The 20087-nt window shown below is 43.6% G+C and overlaps 1 protein-coding gene across 2 annotated transcripts; it reads left to right on the forward strand.

Moving 5' to 3' along the window:
* Nucleotides 1–1765: 1765 nt before the first annotated feature.
* TMEM183A (transmembrane protein 183A) lies at nt 1766–17112 on the forward strand (the record flags this gene model as incomplete). Of its 2 annotated transcripts, none has more annotated exon segments than XM_014591943.2 (6): nt 1766–1933; nt 6823–6982; nt 7886–8066; nt 10508–10588; nt 12581–12736; nt 16427–17112. In XM_014591943.2, coding segments are annotated over 6 exon segments (932 nt in total), but the record flags the coding sequence as incomplete, so codon positions are not given.
* Nucleotides 17113–20087: the final 2975 nt, after the last annotated feature.

A 20087-nucleotide genomic window follows, 5' to 3' on the forward strand; every position in this document is an offset into this window, starting at 1 on the left:
TGTAGTCTCTGGCCGCGAACACAAAACCAGTTGTTTTAAATATTTATCTGGGATTCGGTCCCAGTGTTTTTCTTGCAGTCTTTTGGGCGTCTTGTCATAAACGCGTTTGCTCTTAGTGTTTATTCATATACTCGGGATCGGGGGCGGGGTGCAGGATTGGCCAAGAGTAGCTGTTACTGTAGCAGAAATACTTTATTTCTGTCCTTGCATTAAAAGAAAAATCATTGCATATTCTTCTTTAGTTTTCAGTGCTTTCTTCTTTGGTATTACTTTCTTTCCTGCAGCTCACATATATTTTACTCAGCAGTTTGCTGCTTTTATTTTTTATTTTTTTTAATTTTAATTTTAATTTTTTGGAGAGGTTTTCGCTATAGGGCGTGTGCGCTCGCCAGACAGACAGAGAGAGACATAGAGACAGAAAGCGAGAAATCACCCCCCAGAGGGGATGGTCACGCCACAATCCCTCTCCTCCATTCTCCTCTCGGGATCTTGGGCACACACCACGCACACGTGCCCGGTGTGAGTTTTAAGCCACCGGGTCCAGGACAGGAACCGCGGTCCACTACGTGGGAGTCCGGTGACATAGCTGTTTCTCTAACTACTGGTCCTCTCCCCCCCCCTTTTTTTTTGAGAGGTTTTTGCTATAGGGCTCCTGGGTTAGCCAGAAAGACAGACAGAGACAGAGAGACAGAAAGTGAGAAATCACCCCCCAGGGGGGGTGGCCACACTGAAGTCCCTTCTTCTCCATCCTCCATTCTCCTCTTGGGATCTTGGGCAGCGCTTGCACACGTGCCTGGTGTGAGTTCAAGCCACCGGGTCTGGGAGTTGAACCTTGGTTGACTTCATGGAAGTCCAGCGACATAGCTATTACACCAACTGCCGGTTCCCTTTCTTTTTTTTTTTAATTAGAGATTTTTTGCAGTAGGGTGCTTGCGCTCACCAGAAAGACATAGAGAGACACAGAGTGAGAAATCACCCCCCAGGGGATATGGCCACAGTGCAATCCCTTCTCCACTTTTCTCCTCTTGGGATCATTTGCACATGCACCTGGCATGAGTTTAAGCCACTGGGGCCTGCGGGGAACTACATGGGAGTTCAGTGACATAGCCATTACACAAACTGCTGGTCCCCAGCAGTTTGCTTCTTTGTGTGATAAACTTGGTGTGTTCTTTTTCATTTCTGTTGAAGGCCTTGTTTTCAAGGTTTTTACTCTAAGGTCCCTGAGACTTGGGTTTTTTAATACCTACTGTCTCCAGCACAGCTCCAGGGTTAAATTGGATTCAGTTCCTCAAACTAAAAGTCAGATTCTGCGACTTTGGAATCTTGCCCATTGGTTTTCTTTCTTTCTTTCTTTCTTTTTTTTTTGTCATAAGGCATGTGTGCCTGCTGGAGAAAGAGAAAGACAGTGAGAGGGGAAGTGAGAAATCACCATGCACAGGAATGGTCATGCAGCAATCCCTTCTCCATTTTCTTACTGGGATTTTGGAGACACACACACTCACAATGTGATTTTCAAGCCCCTGGGTCTAGGACTCAAACTGTGATTGGTCGTATAGGAGTCCAGCACCTTGACACCACTGTACCACCTGCTGGCTCCTCCCCGCTCCACCCCATAAATTCTCAGCTTTCTCCAGCAGACTCTTTGATGCAGCCTCCTCTCCCCCGTACACTTTTCCTGATGGATATTGGTATCTTGGCTAAGATGTTTGTATTTTGGGGTGGAGAGGGAGTCTGTGTGTCATCTTATTCTCTTATTTTCTTCTAGTAAAATCTCTTTGTGGCTTGGAAGCCTCCCAAGTTCCTGCAGAGGAAGCTCTTTCTGGGGCTGGTGAGCCCTGTGACATCATTGACAGCAGCGATGAGATGGAAGCCCAGGAAGAAAGCATCCGTGAGAAAAATGTCTTGAGAAAAAAGAAAAGCAAGAGGCACAAAGGTACAGGGCTTGCTCTCCTTCGGCCATTAGTCCTGCCTGTATAATTAAGTGAAGCCATCTTTTGTATTCTCAGTAGCACAAGTGCAGATACAAGAGGTGGTATCAGGGGAGTAGGAAAAAACCTGATGTCCACTAAGATCTTGGTGATGAGGCAGGGTTTGTTGTACCTGGGCTTTTTATTTCTGCCTAAATTTGAGAGGGAGTCACATTTCTGGAGCTGTGACCTAGACTTTAGCAGCTATTCCTTGTGAATTATGACAAGATGTTTTCCCAAATATGTGGATTTTATGTCACCAGTTTTATTTTAGATAAACTTAGTTGTTGTTATGGACTTTCTAATACTGTGCAATTATTAATGCCTGCTTTATGTCTAATAGGTTCTGTTGCAAGTAGAACTCTGTGGTTACATCTTAACGGTGCTAAAACTTACACACTTATAAGATGGAACAAAGGAAAATTAATGGTATATGATATGCCAAACCATCATTCAGATTCTGTGTTGTGCTCCTCCAGACTGAATTAGAACCTCTTGGAGGAGAGATGTCGCTGGACTCCCACGTAGTCGACCGCGGTTTGTGTCCCGGACCCGGTGGCTTAAAACTCACGCCGGGCGCGTGTGCATGTGTGCCCAAGATCCCGAGAGGAGAATGGAGGAGAAGGGATTGCAGCGTGACCATCCCCCCGGGGGGTGATTTCTCGCTTTCTGTCTCTATGTCTCTCTCTGTCTGTCTGGCGAGCGCACGTGCCCTACAGTGAAAATCTCTCAAAAAAAAAAAAAAAAAAGAATAGTCAAACTGTTTTCCAAAGTAGCTACACTATTTTATATTCCCTCCAGCTATGTATGAAGTTCCACTTTCTCTATATCCTTGTGAATGCTTGTTACTATTTTACTTTTTAAATTATATTGTTTGGAGTTTTAAACTACGGGGGTTGGTGGGTATGATGTGGTATCTCATTGTGGTTTTGATCCACATTTTCTGGGGGCTAACAATATTGAGCATCTTCTCAGCTCTTTTTTTTTTTTTAAGATAAATAGATTTATTTATTTATTGGTTATTTTTTAATTTGATCAGAGAGAGAAAGGAAAAGTGGGAAAGCAAGCTGCCAGGTCCAGGTCTTGAACTGTGGTCAGCCATGTGGGAGTCCAACACTTAACTCCCATGCCACCTGCTAGTCCCCTCCTGTCCGTATTGATTGTGTGCCTTCTTGGAAAAAATGTCTATTTCTATCATTCCCCCTTTTTTTTTTTTTTTTTTTGCTATAGGGCGTATGTGCTTGCCAGACAGAGACAGAGAGACAGAAAGTGAGAAATCACCCCTCAGGGGGGATAGCCACGCTGCAATCCCTTCTCCTCCATTCTCCTCTTGGGATCTTGGGCACGCATGCACATGCGCCTGGCCTGAATTTTAAGCCACCGGGTCCAGGACACGAACACGAACCGAGGTCGACGACATGGGAGTCCAGCGACATAGCCATTACGCTAACTGCTGGTCCCAATATTCACCCATTTTTATATTGGGTTGTTTATCTTTTTATTATTGAGTTGTAAGAATTCTTCACTATTCAGATATCAGTCACTTATCATATATGTGACTTCTGGTTTATAGTTTTTTTAATTATAATCCATCTTTAATTTTTTTTTTTTTTTTTTTTTAGTATCAGAGGGCTCATGCACTTGCCAGAGGTAGAACAGGGAGTTTAGAACACTTGTGTTGTTCCCTCAAAGACTCTCATACCAGGGCCAGCAGGTGGTGTGGTGGCTAAGGGAGAGAGCACCCCGTAATGATCTTTTCTCCTCTATTTCTTTATCCCGTCTAGATGTTGAGCACATGTGCACACACACACACTCTCATCTGGCTTGTTTTTCAAGCTACTGGGCCAGGATTTGAACTGTGGTCAGCCACATAGTAGTAACTCCTTTAACTGCTAGGCTACGAGGTCAACTTGTACTTTCATGCTTTACTTTATCTCAACTTTCTCCATTCTAGTCAGACTTCTTTTTTTCTTTTTTCTTTTAGCTTCTCGTTCGTGAAACATAGAAGAGAAGAGAAGGTAGTATAGTGAAGACTATATAGCCGTTGCCCAGCTTCAGTAATCATGGACTCATGGGCTTTTTTGTTTCAGAGTTTACTCTCCCACCTCACCACATACACACTGGATTACTTAGAAACAATTTTCGGGGCCAGCAGGTGGTGTGGTATTTAAGGTGCTGGACTCCCACATGACTGACTGCAGTTCAAGTCCCAGACATGGTGGCTTGTTTTCTCATTCTTTCTCTCTCTGGTCAGATTTTAAAACATGATGAATACAATGAAGTAAAATAATTCTTTTTAAAAAAAAAATAATTATTGTTAATTTTATTTGTTCATTCATTTATTTTAATTTGACCAGAGAGAGACAGAGACAGAGAGAGAGAGAGAGAGAGAATGCGAGAAAGCTAGCCACCAGGTCTAGTACTTAAACCATTTCGACCATGTGGTAGTGTCCAGCACCTTAACTACAACACCACCTGCTGGACCCCAGTAAAATCATTCTTTAAAATAACAGCAACAACAAAAAATTTCAGGGCAGGGAATCAGCAGTTAGCGTAATGGCTATGTTGCTGGATACCCACGTAGTCGACTGCGGTTCGTGTCCTGGACCTGGTGGCTTAAAAAACTCACGCTGGGCGCGTGTGCATGCGTGCCCAAGATTCCGAGAGGAGAATGGAGGAGAAGGGATTGCGGTGTGACCATTTCCCCTGGGGGATGATTTCTTACTTTCTGTCTCTATGTTTCTCTCTGTCGGTCTGGTGAGCGCATGTGCCCTATAGCGAAAAACCTCTCCAAAAAAAAAAATTTCAGGGCCAGCTGGTGATGTGGTGGTTGAGGAGGCTGAGTCCCATATGGCTGACAGCATGATTCAAGCCCTAGATTTGACAGCTTGAAAAAAATACACCAGGTGTGAGTGCACAGATGTGCCCAAAATCTCAAAAGGAGATAGGGAGGAGAGCGGATTGTGGCGTGACCCTCCTACATGGAGGTTGTTTCTTTCTCACTTTGCTTCTCTCTCTCTCTCTCCATTGAGCACTGGCACCCTCTAGCATATTAAAAAAAAGGATACCATTTCCAGATATCATCATCTCTGTAAATATTTTAGTAGTTATCACCGAAAGATAAATATTCTTTAAAATAATTACTATCACATTTTAAAAGGCTTAGTAGCAGTTTCTTAATATGTTCACAATTTTGTAGACTTTTCTCTTTATTCTTACATGTGCTTTGTTTTACTAATCACCTTGACTTCATGTAAGCTGTTTATTTTACTTGGTGTGTGTGTATGTATATATAAATTAAAAAAAATTTTTTTAAAGAATTTTCTGCCATAGGATATGTGTGGGAGAGAGACAGAGAGAGAGGGAAAGTGAGAAATAACTCCCTAGGGGGATGACCACACTGCAGTCCGTTCTCCTCAGGATTTTGGGCACGCACACATGCATCCACATATACTTGGTGTGTTTTTCACGCCACCAGGTCCAGGACTTGAACCATGTATTTAGTCATGTGGGATCCAGAGCCTTAACTTCCACGCCTCCTGCTGGCCTGGGAAAAGTCTTTATGGGTCGCAGTAGAGGAAATTCTCAAAGTCATTTTCCTTTTTTTCAGAAAGAGAAGATGTACTGTGGGAGAAGGTGGCAGCTGAGCCTTGAGTGGTTACTGGAGATTACAGGGAGGATAGGAACCAGAACGTGGGGTTTGGTTTTAGACGTACTGGTCTCCATTATCACAGGAGCTTAATTGAGTCACAGGACGGCAGGAGGCAGTTAGCCTCTGAAAGCTGGTTTTAAGATAGTTCCATGAGTAGGCTTGAATTCAGGTTAGTATTAGCCCAGATTCAGGGATCATTTTGGAGTGTGCATTGTTTTCTGATCCTGAGATGCAAATGAGCCACAGAGTTAAGAGAATCAACACTAACGAGGTCTGAGGTTGGAGGAGGAGGTAGGGATATTTTGTCAAGGAGTGACTGAATGTCTGTGGCCAGGTTCATAGGTCAAACTGGCAAAGAGAAAAGGAGCAACCAGGGCAAAACATGTTTGCAGGCAGTTAATGAACATACAGGGCTTTTAAATTTATTTTGTACTTAGAGGTTTCCTCATACTGTTTAAAGTCAACTTTGTTTTTTTAACACCACTGAACTGAAGAAAATGTTTGCAGGGAGAGTCCAGGATGAGGTTTATATTGCAACAGTGGAATTTAGAGTGAAAACCTGGGTTCTGTTCACCTTGACTCAGTGGAAAAGATTCTGTTTTCTTATTAGTAAAATGAGCACAGAAGTATTTTCCTTATTTCCATTGAAGAATGATAAGAGTTGAAGGGAACCAGCAGTCAGCGTAATGGCTATGTCGCTGGACTCCCACGTAGTCGACCGCGGTTCGCGTCCTGGACCCGGTGGCTTAAAACTCACGCCAGGTGCGTGTGCGTGCGTGCCCAAGATCCTGAGAGGAGAATGGAAGAGAAGGGATTGCGGCGTGACCATCCCCTCTGGGGGGGGATATCTCTCTTTCTGTTTCTATGTCTCTCTCTGTCTGTCTGGCGAGCGCACGCGCCCTATAGCGAAAACCTCTCAAAAAAAAAAAAAAAAAAGAGTTGAATAAAATAATGTGGCAGAGTTATATTGAAAACTTCACAATAGTCTGTAAGTAGTTGTTAAATAAGGGCACGTCCTGGGCAGTAGGAGGCAAAGGTTTCTGCCAGCTAAAGTAAGCAGGACGTGGGAAGTTTAAGGGGCTTCTTTAGACCGATTTAAAACCTTTTTCTCAACTACACAGGCCCTGGGAGACTTGAAACGATTAGCTTAAGATATGTGTGCAGTAGAAAATCAAAGGTGGTTGTTCTTTTTTCCTGTTTCAGAAAACCTGGATGGGGCTGGAGGAGAAGAGTATCCCATGGATATTTGGCTATTGCTGGCCTCCTACATCCGTCCTGAGGACATTGTGAAATTTTCCCTGATTTGTAAGAATGCCTGGACTGTCACTTGCACTGCTGCCTTTTGGACCAGGTTGTACCGAAGGTGCGACCACAGAGAGCTCACTCTGTTATCTGTGTAGCTGATTTCATTGCTGTTTGTGATTCGGAACTCCTCCATGGATGGTGACCTCTTTTCACTTTCTCTACTCCATGCCGGGGCATGACCCCCAGCTTTGGACTCCTTGAGCCCCTAATTTAAATTTGGTTTTATTAATTCATCAGGTAATTGTCTTTCCTATGGTTGCCTCCTTCCTGCATTCAGTATTTACGTTTAGCAAAAAGTTTTGCTCCAGGTCCCAGAAAGAGCTGTCTTTGCCTTTTCTTCAGAGGTTTACCTTAGTTAGAACGTTTGAAAGCTACAGACGTCCATTCGTATCTCTCCAGCTGGAGATGTTTAGATTTGCTCGTCATCCTGAAGCATCGTTTTGTTTTTGTGCTTATACTCTCCTATGTGTCATTGCAGTGGCGAGGACTGAGTGCACTACGTGATTAGTAAAAGGGCTGGCTGGCTACTTTGGATGTCGGGGCAGGCGTGTAAGGAGATCGTCAGCTGTCAGGCTGTGGCAGGAAAGGATGTTGAGGCGGCAGGAAGTAGAGAGCAACCCGAGACCTCAGATATAGAACTGGCAGCTCTCCTCCTGGACTGGCTCTTTTTGAGCAACTGGAGTATGTTATACTGATAGCAGTTCAGAGACTTGCTCTTTCGTAAAGTAAAATAGTCAAGATTTAAACTTTGAAACGGATGAAGAAGTACAGGATTACATGATGAAGGAACAGAGTTGCAGAGAAGTTAAGGAGATGGTGATTTGTATGTCTGTGAGCACTGGGGACAAACTTGCTACTGGCCAGGGGAACAGTAAGGTTCATCAGAGAGGAGGAGTCCTGGGAGACTGACCCAGAACAGGGGGAAGCCACATATTGGTAGGAGTAATGTGTCATGTTTCAGGCACTACACGCTGGATGCCTCTCTGCCTTTGCGCCTGCGACCAGAATCAATGGAGAAGCTGCGCTGTCTTCGGGCGTGTGTGATCCGATCTCTGTACCATATGTATGAGCCGTTTGCTGCTCGAATCTCCAAGAACCCAGCCATTCCAGAAAGCACTCCCAGCACATTAAAGAATTCCAAAGTAAGTGAGAGTTAATGTTGGGGTTTGACTAATGGGCTCTTGTGTGATGGGCCTGTTATCTTGCCTGGTCTCCAGCTTCCTTGATGGGGAGGGCTCCAGGTCCCAGGCTGGTAGGGACTAATGCACACTTGCGGTCCTCAGAGGTTTCACTTCTCCCAGACTCCTGCTGTGCTGGGCTGGCTCCTGTTATCTTTGCCTTAAAGCTTTCTTGTGCTTTTTGCATATTCCTTATTCTCTTTGTTTTAATTTAATCTCATGCATTGTACATTGGACCACTGTAGATATAATGGTTTTGATGGTTTGGGCGAGGAAGAGCACAGCTCAAATGGTAGCTGTCTACTACAGTTTTTCAAAGGTCCTATAAATTGTGATACAAAGATATAACACAAGCAGCTCAATCGTTTTCTCTTTCTCTTGTGACCTTGACATCTGAGGTTCTCCTTTATTGTTGACCTGAAAGAATTCTGGTATAGACGACTTTTTTTTAGCATTTGTCAAGTTCCTTGTGCTAGGCTATGGCCAGGCTCTGTTAGGTTGTTTTAGAGAGCAAAAGGTACTCTGATTTATGGTCCTTAGTAATGTTCTAAAATTCTTCCTGTGTTCATATCAGGATTTCCCCAGTATTTTGTATTCGTACATTATATTCATGTTAATGGCATTCTTCTGACTTGTGAGTAGGTCTACTAGTTTTTGGTCCATTCTCTCTTTTTTCCCTTTCCGATGAAATCGCTAGTCAAGTCACCATTGCCAAGCCAGGTTAGCGTAGCACATGTGATTATTTAGGCAACTTGTTGTCTGGGTCCTTTTCTTATTCAGCTAGTACCGTTTTCTAAATTTCATTTCTTTTGAGTTTGTAGATAATTTTTATTGCTCTGTTCTGACCCTAAATCTAATATTCTATAGTACTTTCTATTCTCTTATACTTTGTTTTTATGGTAATAGACATTTTATAATGATTATTCTCCCTTAGTTTAGTTTTAGGGTGACAGTATTCTACCTGATATACGTTAATTGAAAGGGTTCTGTTGATCTCAAGATTATCTTGGCATCCCCCTAGCCTTGGGAACCGAGGTGGTCAGAGCTATTGGCTGAGCTCAGTTTAATGTTATCCTGTTGATGGATTGAGGGCAGGAGAGGCATGCTGAGCGAATAGAGTTTCACCCAGCAGCTGCTTCTGTTTGTAACACGAGTGGACAGCGTATCATCTCACATTTACAGTGTCCCTCCCCCCAGAAACAATTTGATAGTATCAGACTAACTGGGGTGAGGGTGGGGATTGTCTCAAACTTTACCACGCCTGGTGTGACTCAGTTGCTGGGAGCAGAGCAGCATCGGGCAAACTCCTCATGCTTGACATATCTCAGCGGCTCCAGTGCACAATGCAAGTGCTACTGCTTAAATTCCAAAGTGCCCATGTCTTCATACTCTGATCCCTGAATATTAATTTTAACCAAGTGGACTATGAAAAGCCAAAGTGGAATGACAGCTAAAGTCTTAATCCAGATAGTAAGTCGAGGCCACCTGGCTGCTTCTTTTGTGCCTTCTTAGAGATCTTCTGAAGAGGGTGTGGGACCTGCGGTGGCAGGTGTCCCATGCATGGCCTTGCCACTTGTATATCAATTATCGCATGGCATTTAGGGAGTTGCCAGCATGCCTAGAGTTGTCCCCATGTTCCTGGACTCCAGCTTTTCGTATTTGATTCCCCCTCTCTCTCTTTTCAGTAGCTAGCTTGTATGGGACACTGGAGCCGTTGTGATGGCAGCAGAAGTGTTTTCCCCTTAAAGCCAAGCCCATTATTTTTGATGGAACAGCAGGACGTACAGGGCATGTCTGAAGGGCAGGACAGCTGGCACGGCGGACGACCCACCCCTTGTCCCCTGGGAGGTACTTCACTTCTTGTGCTTAACCCTAGCTGTAGCCCGACTTCCATGGAGGGACTGACTCTAGATGAATTCAGCTTCACTGTGTAGTTGATGTACTGGCTGCCTGCTCCCAGGGGGTCCTAAGCAGCTTGTTTCTATTGTAGGGCCAGCCATCCCTGCCTGTCTATGGCCTTGTTATCATCTTTTCTAGTGGCTACTGGCTGCCCTTATGTTTTAATGCGGAGGAGTGGCCTGCTGAGTCAGCGAATACCCTATCTCTAGATACCATGCTTCTGTCTTTAAAGATGAGAACAGTAGGAATTGACCTCGGTAGCCTCTGAGGTTGACTTATTTGGTCCCTCTCTCCTTACTGAACATTCCTGGGATCACCTGATTCCAGTTTTACCAGTGTCAAGATGGGGGTCTATCTGTGCCAGAGTAAGCGCTCAGCACTGGGACTATGACTGGCTTCAAAGCTGTCAGAGAGGTTTTTGCTGATTATTTTTTGTCACCTTATGGTGTATTTTGATTTTCTTCTTTTTGTTTTCTTGGTTTATTTTATTTTTATTTTCTTAACAGTGCTTACTCTTCTGGTGCAGAAAGATTGTTGGGAACAGACAGGAACCAATGTGGGAATTCAACTTCAAGTTCAAAAAACAGGTATGTGGTCATTTCTTTCTTTTTCAGGTAATATCTTGTTTTAACACATTTCACTAGGCATTACTAGTACTAAAGCAAAGTACCACAGACTGGGTTATTCATAATATAAGTTCTTAATTTTCTAATTGTCAGCAGTTACGTGTGCTTGCCAGTAAGAGACAGGGAGAAAAGGTGGGAGAAAGCACCCCCAGTGAGGTGTGGTCATACCACAGCTCCTTCTTCGTTTCTCCATCCTGTTGGGATTTGGAGCATGCACACATAATTCACCCGGGCCAGGATTTGAACATGGTCAGCCTTATGGAATTTGGCTCCCTTAACCACTCAGCTGCAGGGCAGTCTTATGGTATAATTTATAACAGAAGTTTATTTTCTTCAGTTCTGGAGGCTAGTGAGTCCAGATCAAGGCATTGGGTGGTTTGGTATCTGATAAGGGTCTGGTCTCTCTGCTTCCAAGGTGATGCTTGTTGTGTGCTCAGGAGAGGAGGAACATTGTGTTTTCACATGGAGGGCAGAAGGCCGGAAAGAGCTGAACCCAGCGTGATGTTGCTGCTGCTGCTGCTTTTTTTTTTTTTTGAGAGGTTTTTGCTACAGGACACGTATGCTCACCATAGAGACAGAGAGACAGAAAGCCAGAAATCACCCCCTAGGGGGGATGGCCATGCCGCAATCTCTCCTCCTCCATTCTCCTCTTGGGATCTTAGGCATGCATGCACACGCGCCTGGTGTGGGTTTAAGCCTCCAGGTCCAGGACTCGAACCACAGTCGACTACATGGGAGTCCAACGACATGGCTATTATGCCAACTGCTGGTCCCAGTGTGACGTTTCTTGTACAAGCACCTCAATTTCATTTACAAAGGATCACCTGATCACATCCTTAAGGCCTTACATGTTAACACTGCAGATGCTCCTTAACTTATCATCAGGTTATGGCCAGATAAACTCATTGCAGGTTGAAACTATTGGAATTCAAGAAATTAATTTAATATGCCTAATCTACCAAATATTGTAATTTATCTTAAACGTGCTCAGAACATTACACTGCCTGCTTTTGGGCAAAATCATCCAACATAACATCTGTTTTATAATCAGGTGTTAAATATCTCATGTAATTTATTGAGTACTGTCCTGAAAATGAAAAACAGGAAGGTGATGTGGTCCTCAAAGTATGATTTCTGCTGTATACATACTGCTTTTACACCACCGTGAAGTAAAAAACTTGTTAAGTTGAATTGTTATCCGCTGAGGACCATCTGTATTACATTGGAGATGAAGTTTCTACATGAATTTTGGAGAGAACACAGACATTTAAACTGTATCACTAGGCATGAATTTGCCTTCTTTTTTTTTTCTTTCTTTTTGGAGAGGTTTTTGCTATAGGGCGCATGCGCTCGCCAGACAGAGAGAGACATAGAGACAGAAAGTGAGAAATCACCCCCCAGGAGGGATGGTCATGCCACAATCCCTTCTCCTCCATTCTCCTCTCGGGATCTTGGGCATGCACGCACACGCACCCGGTGTGAGTTTTAAGCCACTGGGTCCAGGACGCGAACCGCGGTCGACTACGTGGGAGTCCAGCGACATAGCCATTATGCTAACTGCTGGCCCCACCTTCTTGAAATAAAGTAACATGGACCAGCCCCATATGGTGCTTGATGGCAGTAGAAGTCCTTTGTAGTCTGACAAGATACAAGGAATTTGCAGTCTTTCAACCATTGGGGACCCTCTCATGGAGGCAGGAAGTTTGCATTTGTTGTCAGGTGGCAGGGAATACCATCAAAGGCAGCCTAAGCCCACTGCCACGTTTGCTCATCCAAAAGTGTTTCCCCTTCTTTCAGGTGGTAAGTTTTCCGTGACCTCTGTATAGACACCAGTGTGTTTAGAAAGAGAGAGGAAATAATGGAAAAGTGTAACTTGCTAGCTTTAGCTGAGCTGTAAGATTTTCTTCTGTACATTTCTTCTAAGCCATGCAGTTAATTCTCAGTTCTCTTCAGTCCCCTAGGTTAAAGAGCAAGTGTATGGGAGGATTGCGGCCTCCCATTCAGTATGAAGATGTTCACACCAACCCAGACCAGGACTGCTGCCTCCTGCACGTCACCACCTTCAATTTCATCTTTATTCCAATTGTCATGGGAATGATATTTACCCTGGTAAGTGGGGATCCAGGCATCCATCTTCACCTTTTCTGTAGACTTTTCTATAACCTAGGGTTTGAAAGAGATTTGTAAATTTAACCATTGAGGAAGAAATATTTGAAGAATAATACAAAAGTCTGAAATCAGATGTGTATATTAGGGACACACAGATTTGTGGTAAGTTAATTATACCTGAGAATATTTTACCTCTTTCTTTCTTTATAGGAAGGGGAATGTTTTTGCACCTTCGTGTGTCGTGATCGTTAGTGATTGAGAACTGTCCTGTTGGGAATATTGATGAGGCCTACACATGAACACTGTGTTAGGACCTTGTCGTGCATGTGGCATGATAAATGGAGTGTTAAGGTTCAAGGTGTCCAGCTCGTTGTGTCCTTCGTGTGCTGCTATGACTATTCAAGGCCTAGCTGAGAATCAGATTAGTAAATACCATATGTGTCTGCATATTTTTCCAGGTTTTAAACATTTTATTTATTTATTTATCTTATTGAGAGAGAACTTTTTTTTAGAATTATTTTATTTAACTTTATTTATTATTATTATCATTATTATTTTCCAGTTTTTGTTTTTTTTTTTTGGAGGGGTTTTGCTATAGGACGCGTGCACTCGCCAGACAGGCAGAGAGAGACATAGAGACAGAAAGCGAGAAATCACCCCCCAGGGGGGATGGTCACGCCGCAATCCCTTCTCCTCCTGGGATCTTGGGCACGCACGCACACATGCCCGGCGTGAGTTTTAAGCCACTGGGTCCGGGACGTGAACCGCGGTCGACTATGTGGGAGTCCAGCGACATAGCCATTACGCTAACTGCTGGTTCCCATTATTTTCCAGTTTGATCAGAGAGACACACAGAAAGAGAGAGGAAGTGAGAAAGCAAGCCACCAGGTCCCAGACTTGAACTGTGGTCGACCATGTGGGAGTCCAGTGCCTTTTACCACCATGCCACTTGCCGGCCCCAGAGAGAGAATTTTTTTTTGCTATAGCACGTGTATGTTCACCAGAGACAGAGACAGAAAGCAAGAAATTACCCCCCGTGGGGGATGGCCATGCTGTAATTCCTTCTTCTCTACCCTCCTCTTGGGATTCTGGGCATGTACGCACACACACACACACACACACACACACACACACACACACACCTGGTGTGAGTTTTAAGCTTCTGGGTCTGGGACTCCAACTGTGGTTGACTACGTGGGAGTCCAGTGACGTAACCATTATGCCATCTGCTGCTCCCTAAACATTTTTAATTTGGATCTGCAACTAGAGAGTTTATGTAATTTGTCTTATGGTCACAGACACATGAGGTTTTCTTTCCACAATGAAAATAGCTTTATATTTCTATGGTTAAAATAATGGAAGTTTTGGGACCAGCGGGTGGTGTGGTGGTTAAGGCGCTGGACGCTCCCACGTGGCTGACCACAGTTCAAGTACTGGACCTGATGGCTTGCTTTCTCACCTTCTCTCTCTCTCTCTGTCTGTGTGTGTCTCTCTGGTCAAATTAAAAATAAATGAATGAATTAATAAAATGAAATAAATAATTTAAAAAAAAAGTTTAAAAAAAATAATGTAAGTTTTGGGGCCAGCCAATAATGTGGTGGTTAATGTTCCTGGATCCCACATGGCTGACTGTGCGATTCTAGTCCCAGACTTGCCGGTTTGAGAAATATACTGGGTACCTGTGTGTGTGTGTGTGTGTGTGTGTGTGTGTGTGTGTGTGTGTCCAAAATCCTGAGAGGAGAATGAGGGGAAGGGATTACAGTGTGGCCGTACCCCTAGGAGTGAGTTCTCCTTTTCCTTCTCTCCCTCCCTCGCTGTCTTTCTCCAATGAGTGTATACACCCTGTAGCAAACTATAATATAATTTTATATAAAGTTTGCTATATATAAAAAGATGTTTCATATAAAGAATTTTTTTTAGAGAGATTTTTGCTGTAGTGCATGTGTGCTTGCCAGAGAGAGAGATTGAGACAGAAAGTGAGAAATCACCCTGCAGAGGGTTTGGCCATGCCACAACCCTTTCTCCATTCTCCTCTCGGGGATTTTTGGCACACACACACAGGTGCCCAGCATGAGTTTGAAGCCACCGGGTCCAAGACTCGAACTGCAGTTGGCCATGTGGTAGTCCAGTGATATAACCATTATTCCATTTGCTGGTCCCCCATATAAAGAATTTTAATGATATGTAAATATGTTGAAAAAATAAAGGGGGTCTGGCAAGTGGCATGGTGGTTAAGGGTGTTGGACTTCCACGTGGCTGACTGTGGTTCAAGTCCCAGACCTGGTGGGTTGCTTTCTCGCTTTCTCTCTCTCTCTCTCTGTCTCTCTCTGGTCAAATTCAAAATAAATAAATAAATAAATAAAGTTAAATAAAATAATTCTTAAAAAAAAAAAAAAGTAAAGGAACTTAGACTGCGACAATTCTATAACTGCAATTTACCCTTCAGGAATTGTTCTTTTAATGTTTGTATGTGTGTACCACCTTGTTTAATAATTTGGTATAACTGAGATTATGCCATACATGATATTTTATTGGAGACACCTCTCTCTTCACCACATTAATGACCTAGGTATATACTCATGCTCTGTGTACTCTATCCTCACACAATTGTGCACAAACCTACATATACAAGATACACACATGTTTACACTTGGAGATTTTTGTGGTTTGTTTTTCAAAAAAATAGAATCAGGTTTGTTTCATGTATCTTGCTCGACTTGCTCGACACTATCTCATTAGAGTCTCTTCACGCCATCTCTTAACAGTTCTAACGCACTTTTTTTTTTTTAGAGAGAGTTTTTTTTTTTTTTTTTGCTATAGGATGCATGCACTTACCAGAGAGACGAGGGAGACACAGAAAGTGAGAAATCACCCCCTGGGATGGATGGCCATGCCGCAATCCCTTCCCCTCCATTCTCTTCTTGGGATTTTGGGCACACATGCATACATACCTGGCATGAGTTTTAGGCTGCTGTGTCCAGAGCCTGGACCTCAGTCAGCAATATGGGAGTCCAGCAATGTAACCATTACACCATCTACCGGTTCCAATTTCTTTTTTTAAGAAAACATTTTTAAAAATTGCTATTTTTTAAATTTGACCAGAGACAGACAGATGGAAAGTGAGAAAGCAAGCTGCCAGGTCCAGGGCTCAAACCGTACTTGACTGTGTGGGAGTCCAGAACCTTAACCACCATGCCACCAGCCAGCCCCTCTAACCCAGTTTTAACAGATAGCTTTGATGGTAGTCTGTATGCATGTATCCTAGTTCATCTATGACGCTTTCTTTTTTTTAAAAAAAATTTATTTAACTTTATTATTATTATCTTTTGTAATTTTCTGTAGGACATGTACATTCACTAGAGAGAGACAGAGAAGGAGGAAAAGTGTGAAAGCAAACTCCAGGTCTGGGATTTGAACCGTGGTTGGCTATGTGGGAGTCCAGCACCCTAACCATTGTGGCACCTACTGGCCCTGTGAGGCTTTCTTTAGTGTAGTTTATATATATAAAGCTGAAAAGATCTTATCAAATCATCTTTAATTCTTTATGTTTTTACAGAGGGGTATTATAATTTAGAGATTAATTTTGTGGCCTCACCAGTGTAAATTATGTCTTGAATGTTTCATTTCAGAGTGAACTATTGGAAACCACGTTTGTGTAAATTGGATACTGAATTTGTGTTTCCCTTCTAGTTTACTATCAATGTGAGCACAGACATGCGGCATCACCGAGTGAGACTGGTGTTCCAAGATTCCCCTGTCCATGGTGGTCGGAAACTGCGCAATGAACAGGGTGTGCAAGTCATCCTGGACCCAGTGCACAGCGTTCGGCTCTTTGATTGGTGGCACCCGCAGTATCCATTCTCCCTGAGAGCGTAGTTACTGCGGTCCATCCCTTGGGGCAGCCCTGAGTCTAGTCCATTAGTAATCAGATTCCAATTTGGAGGGGTGGCTGGATTGTATATCTGGTTAGTAATGCACATGCTCTTTAGGTTCCTGGGGCTCCTGTTAGGGAGGAAGAAGGGTTGAATCCAGAGGAAAAACATCTATGATTTATAAACATATTTTAATGTAAAAAATTTGCATTTGAAAGTCGAAACCTGGCCCTGTTTTCTGTGTTAAAATCCCATTTGGTGCTATTGAGTTTGTTGTTCTTTATTCTTTTATCCCAGCAAAAATGGATGATCTTGCTCTAGGGAAAAATTCAAACTTCTAAATCTTCAAACAAGTTCCAGTATCCTCTTATAGATCAGAAAAACTCAGAGGCCTAACATTGTCTGCTGTTGATTTCAGTTTAGCTGTCCCTCAAATCTGAATGAATCTTTTCTCCTCTTACCCTTCTCCAGAAATAAAGCAGGTGACAGGGTTTTCAGAATCTATACGATGGACTTGTGTATCTTTTTAAAACATAACTTTGGATATTTATTGCATTTTTCTTTTCTTTTCTTTTTTTTTTTTGCCAGTTTGGATTTTAGGTTTTTTTTTTGGCATGAGACTGATGGTAGTGATGATAATTTTTATGTCCTAGGTATTCTACCAAGAACTTTACATAATACCTCTTAATTCTCACGGGATAGCAAAGTAGATTATACTAGTCCCATTTTATGGTTGAAGAAAATGAATCAGTGACTTCCATGTAACAGCCAGCAAATGAGCCAGGATTCTGACCGAGGTCTTTTTGCTCTACAATGATTAGAAAGATCATTGTGCTCACTCTCTCTCTCTCTCTTTTGGTGGTAGTTCGTGGTGCAAGGGCAGAGTGTATATAGATTAAAAATAAATAAAAAGGTGAGTCAAAATTTGTTGATGTACCATAAATCCAAACAGCTTAAAACGAATATCTAAGATGTGTTTCTAAGTAAAATGTAAACCAGTCTTATTTTAGGAAGGATAGTGGCATTTTTTTCATTGACTTATTAGAAAGTCAGTGTTGGGAACATGTTTATTATGCTGAAGGTCATTTAAAAAAACGCACCTCCTGTTCAGGCCAGCCTCCTGCACTCTAAGTACTTAGTGATGGCTCTGCCCTGTGCTGTGCTACCTCGTCTATCAAGAACCTGTGTGCCTACAGGAGCCTGGCCTTTGTCCGTGCAGAAATGCTAATGTCCTCCTGTTGGCCAAAGGACTTGCCATTGTTGCTTGTATACTTTGAGAATATGGTCACGGGGTTTTTTTTTGTTCTATTTTGTTTTGCTAAGATGATAACCTTGTTGCTTGTCTCTTCCTCCACACTCCCATAATTATCCAGTGAGCTGGATATTAGCTGGACATTGCCAGGAGGTGGGCATTAACACAGTATTCTTTAAACATGAAAATTTTATGGGGCAGTTATTGTCATGAGCCAAACTTAGATTTGTGGATGTTTACCATTTTCCATACCCCCTGCTATTTAGAGACTACTTTTAGAAGCATCTGTTAATACTGCTGCTGACAACTACCATCACCCCCATTAAGGGTGGTACAAAAGCTGTTTACATGGAGAGAGAGCCTGGGTCAGTGAAGACAGAACTGGACATTTAAATGATGAAAACAAAAAAACCCTAAGAACAGTAAGCTCCTTGCAGGTCTCTACAACCAAAAGTTGCCTCACTGAAGCATGAAGGGAGAAGAGTCCCTAGAATCCCTAGTTCCCTGAATGAAAGATGCCACGGACCAGGAGGGATTGTCCTATGAATTGTGTGCTTCATGCAGGAGTTACATTAAAAGAGGGGTGAAATAAATTTGACTTAATAATTGTGTTTTGAATCACTTCTGAGTTTTTTGTGTCAAACTTGATGGCATGGTGACAGATTTCTTAGATTATTACCTTAGCTATTCTCTTACTTTTTTTTTTTTTTTTTGCCATAGGGCAAATGTGCTCACTGAAGAGAGACAGAGAAAGTGAGAGATAGTCAGCCCCTGGGGGAAGACTGCTCTGCAGTCCTTTCTCCATTATCCTCTCAGGATTTTGGACACACATATGCCCGGTGCCTGGCATGATCAAGCCAATGGGTCCAGAACTCGAACCATGGTGGGCCACATGGGAATCCAGTACCTTAACCACCACACCATTTGCTGGCCCTCAGCATAATCTTGACAAACATCTGGTAAAGTGTGTTATACGCGGTTATCCAGGTTTTGACCATTGTCTATGTTGACTTAGTTACCTCTTCTAGCACGTTCGTGTTTAGTGAAAGGATGGGAAGTATCTTGGGATTTCCTTCTGATGAGAACCCCAGGTCACCTGGAGAATTTGAACTTTCTGGACTACAGGTTAAAAGCTACTTTGTAATTTTTATTTAACTATGAATACATACTATGATTTTACTCCAAGTGTCAAACAAAATAATACAGATTTACATTTAGCTTCAGTTCTTACCCCCTTCCCAATAAATCAGAAATACTGATTTCCCTGCCCTTTTCAAAAGATGCAAGGAAACAAAAAATGGTGACTCTATTAAGGCAAAATTTAAAAAAGTTACTGTATGTGTCACTGATCTCAGCCATGGATGGCATTTGTGCTGATACAGAACACGCTTTGCAGAGATCTACGTACACATTGCATTTATATAAAAATTGTTCAGTTCCAGCATCGCTTACTCGTGTTGGTAAAGGATTGAGTAGGCTCGTGATGAGACTTCACAAACCAGATGGGGAGATGCATTAATAGCCACAGGGGGCAGAGTGAGGGAGCAATTGAGGAAAATGGAGAGGCTCAGCTAGAATCCGTCCGTCAGGGATGTTGGCGTTTGAGACTTTCCATACTGTGTGTATAGCAGATTTCGTAGTAACAGTGTTAGAGCAGCCAGGTGCCTGAAGATAGTGGCACTACTCAGTGAAGTCTCTACTACAGAAACGGATCTGGATTTCAAGCGTCTCCACTTAAAATATGGGTGTCTCCAAAAGAAAAGGAACGACTGGGCGAGAGACAGCAGGTGTGAGAGGTGACAAACCACTGGCAACAATGGCAAGGCCAGGGCCAAGGCCGACCTAGGGGACAGCGGGTCAGACCAGGGTCCGGGGTGAATTCAAAGGGATCCCAGGATGCGTGCAGGAGGCCCGGGCCGGCCGAGACCACGGTCCTGCGAGTGCAGGCCCAGCGCCCCCGCGCCCCCGCGCCCCTGCCCCCCGCCAACTCGGAAGGGGCTCTCGAAGCCCAACCAAGATGGCGCGCAGCATCAAAGCGGCGCCCTTGTCACGTGCCGAGCCGGGAGCGCCCAGGGGCGGGGGGCGTGGCCTCGGGAGCGCCGGGCAGGCCCCGCCTCCGGGGTGGGGCCAGGGAATCTCCGCGGAGCAAGGGGGCGGGGCTTCGAGGCTGGGTGCCTGGGCCGCGGCGGCTGCAGCTAACTCGGGGCGCCCGCCGGCCTCTCGGACG

Source organism: Tupaia chinensis, unplaced genomic scaffold, assembly GCF_000334495.1.
Source record: "Tupaia chinensis unplaced genomic scaffold, TupChi_1.0 Scaffold000627_1, whole genome shotgun sequence".
Taxonomy (NCBI): domain Eukaryota; kingdom Metazoa; phylum Chordata; class Mammalia; order Scandentia; family Tupaiidae; genus Tupaia; species Tupaia belangeri.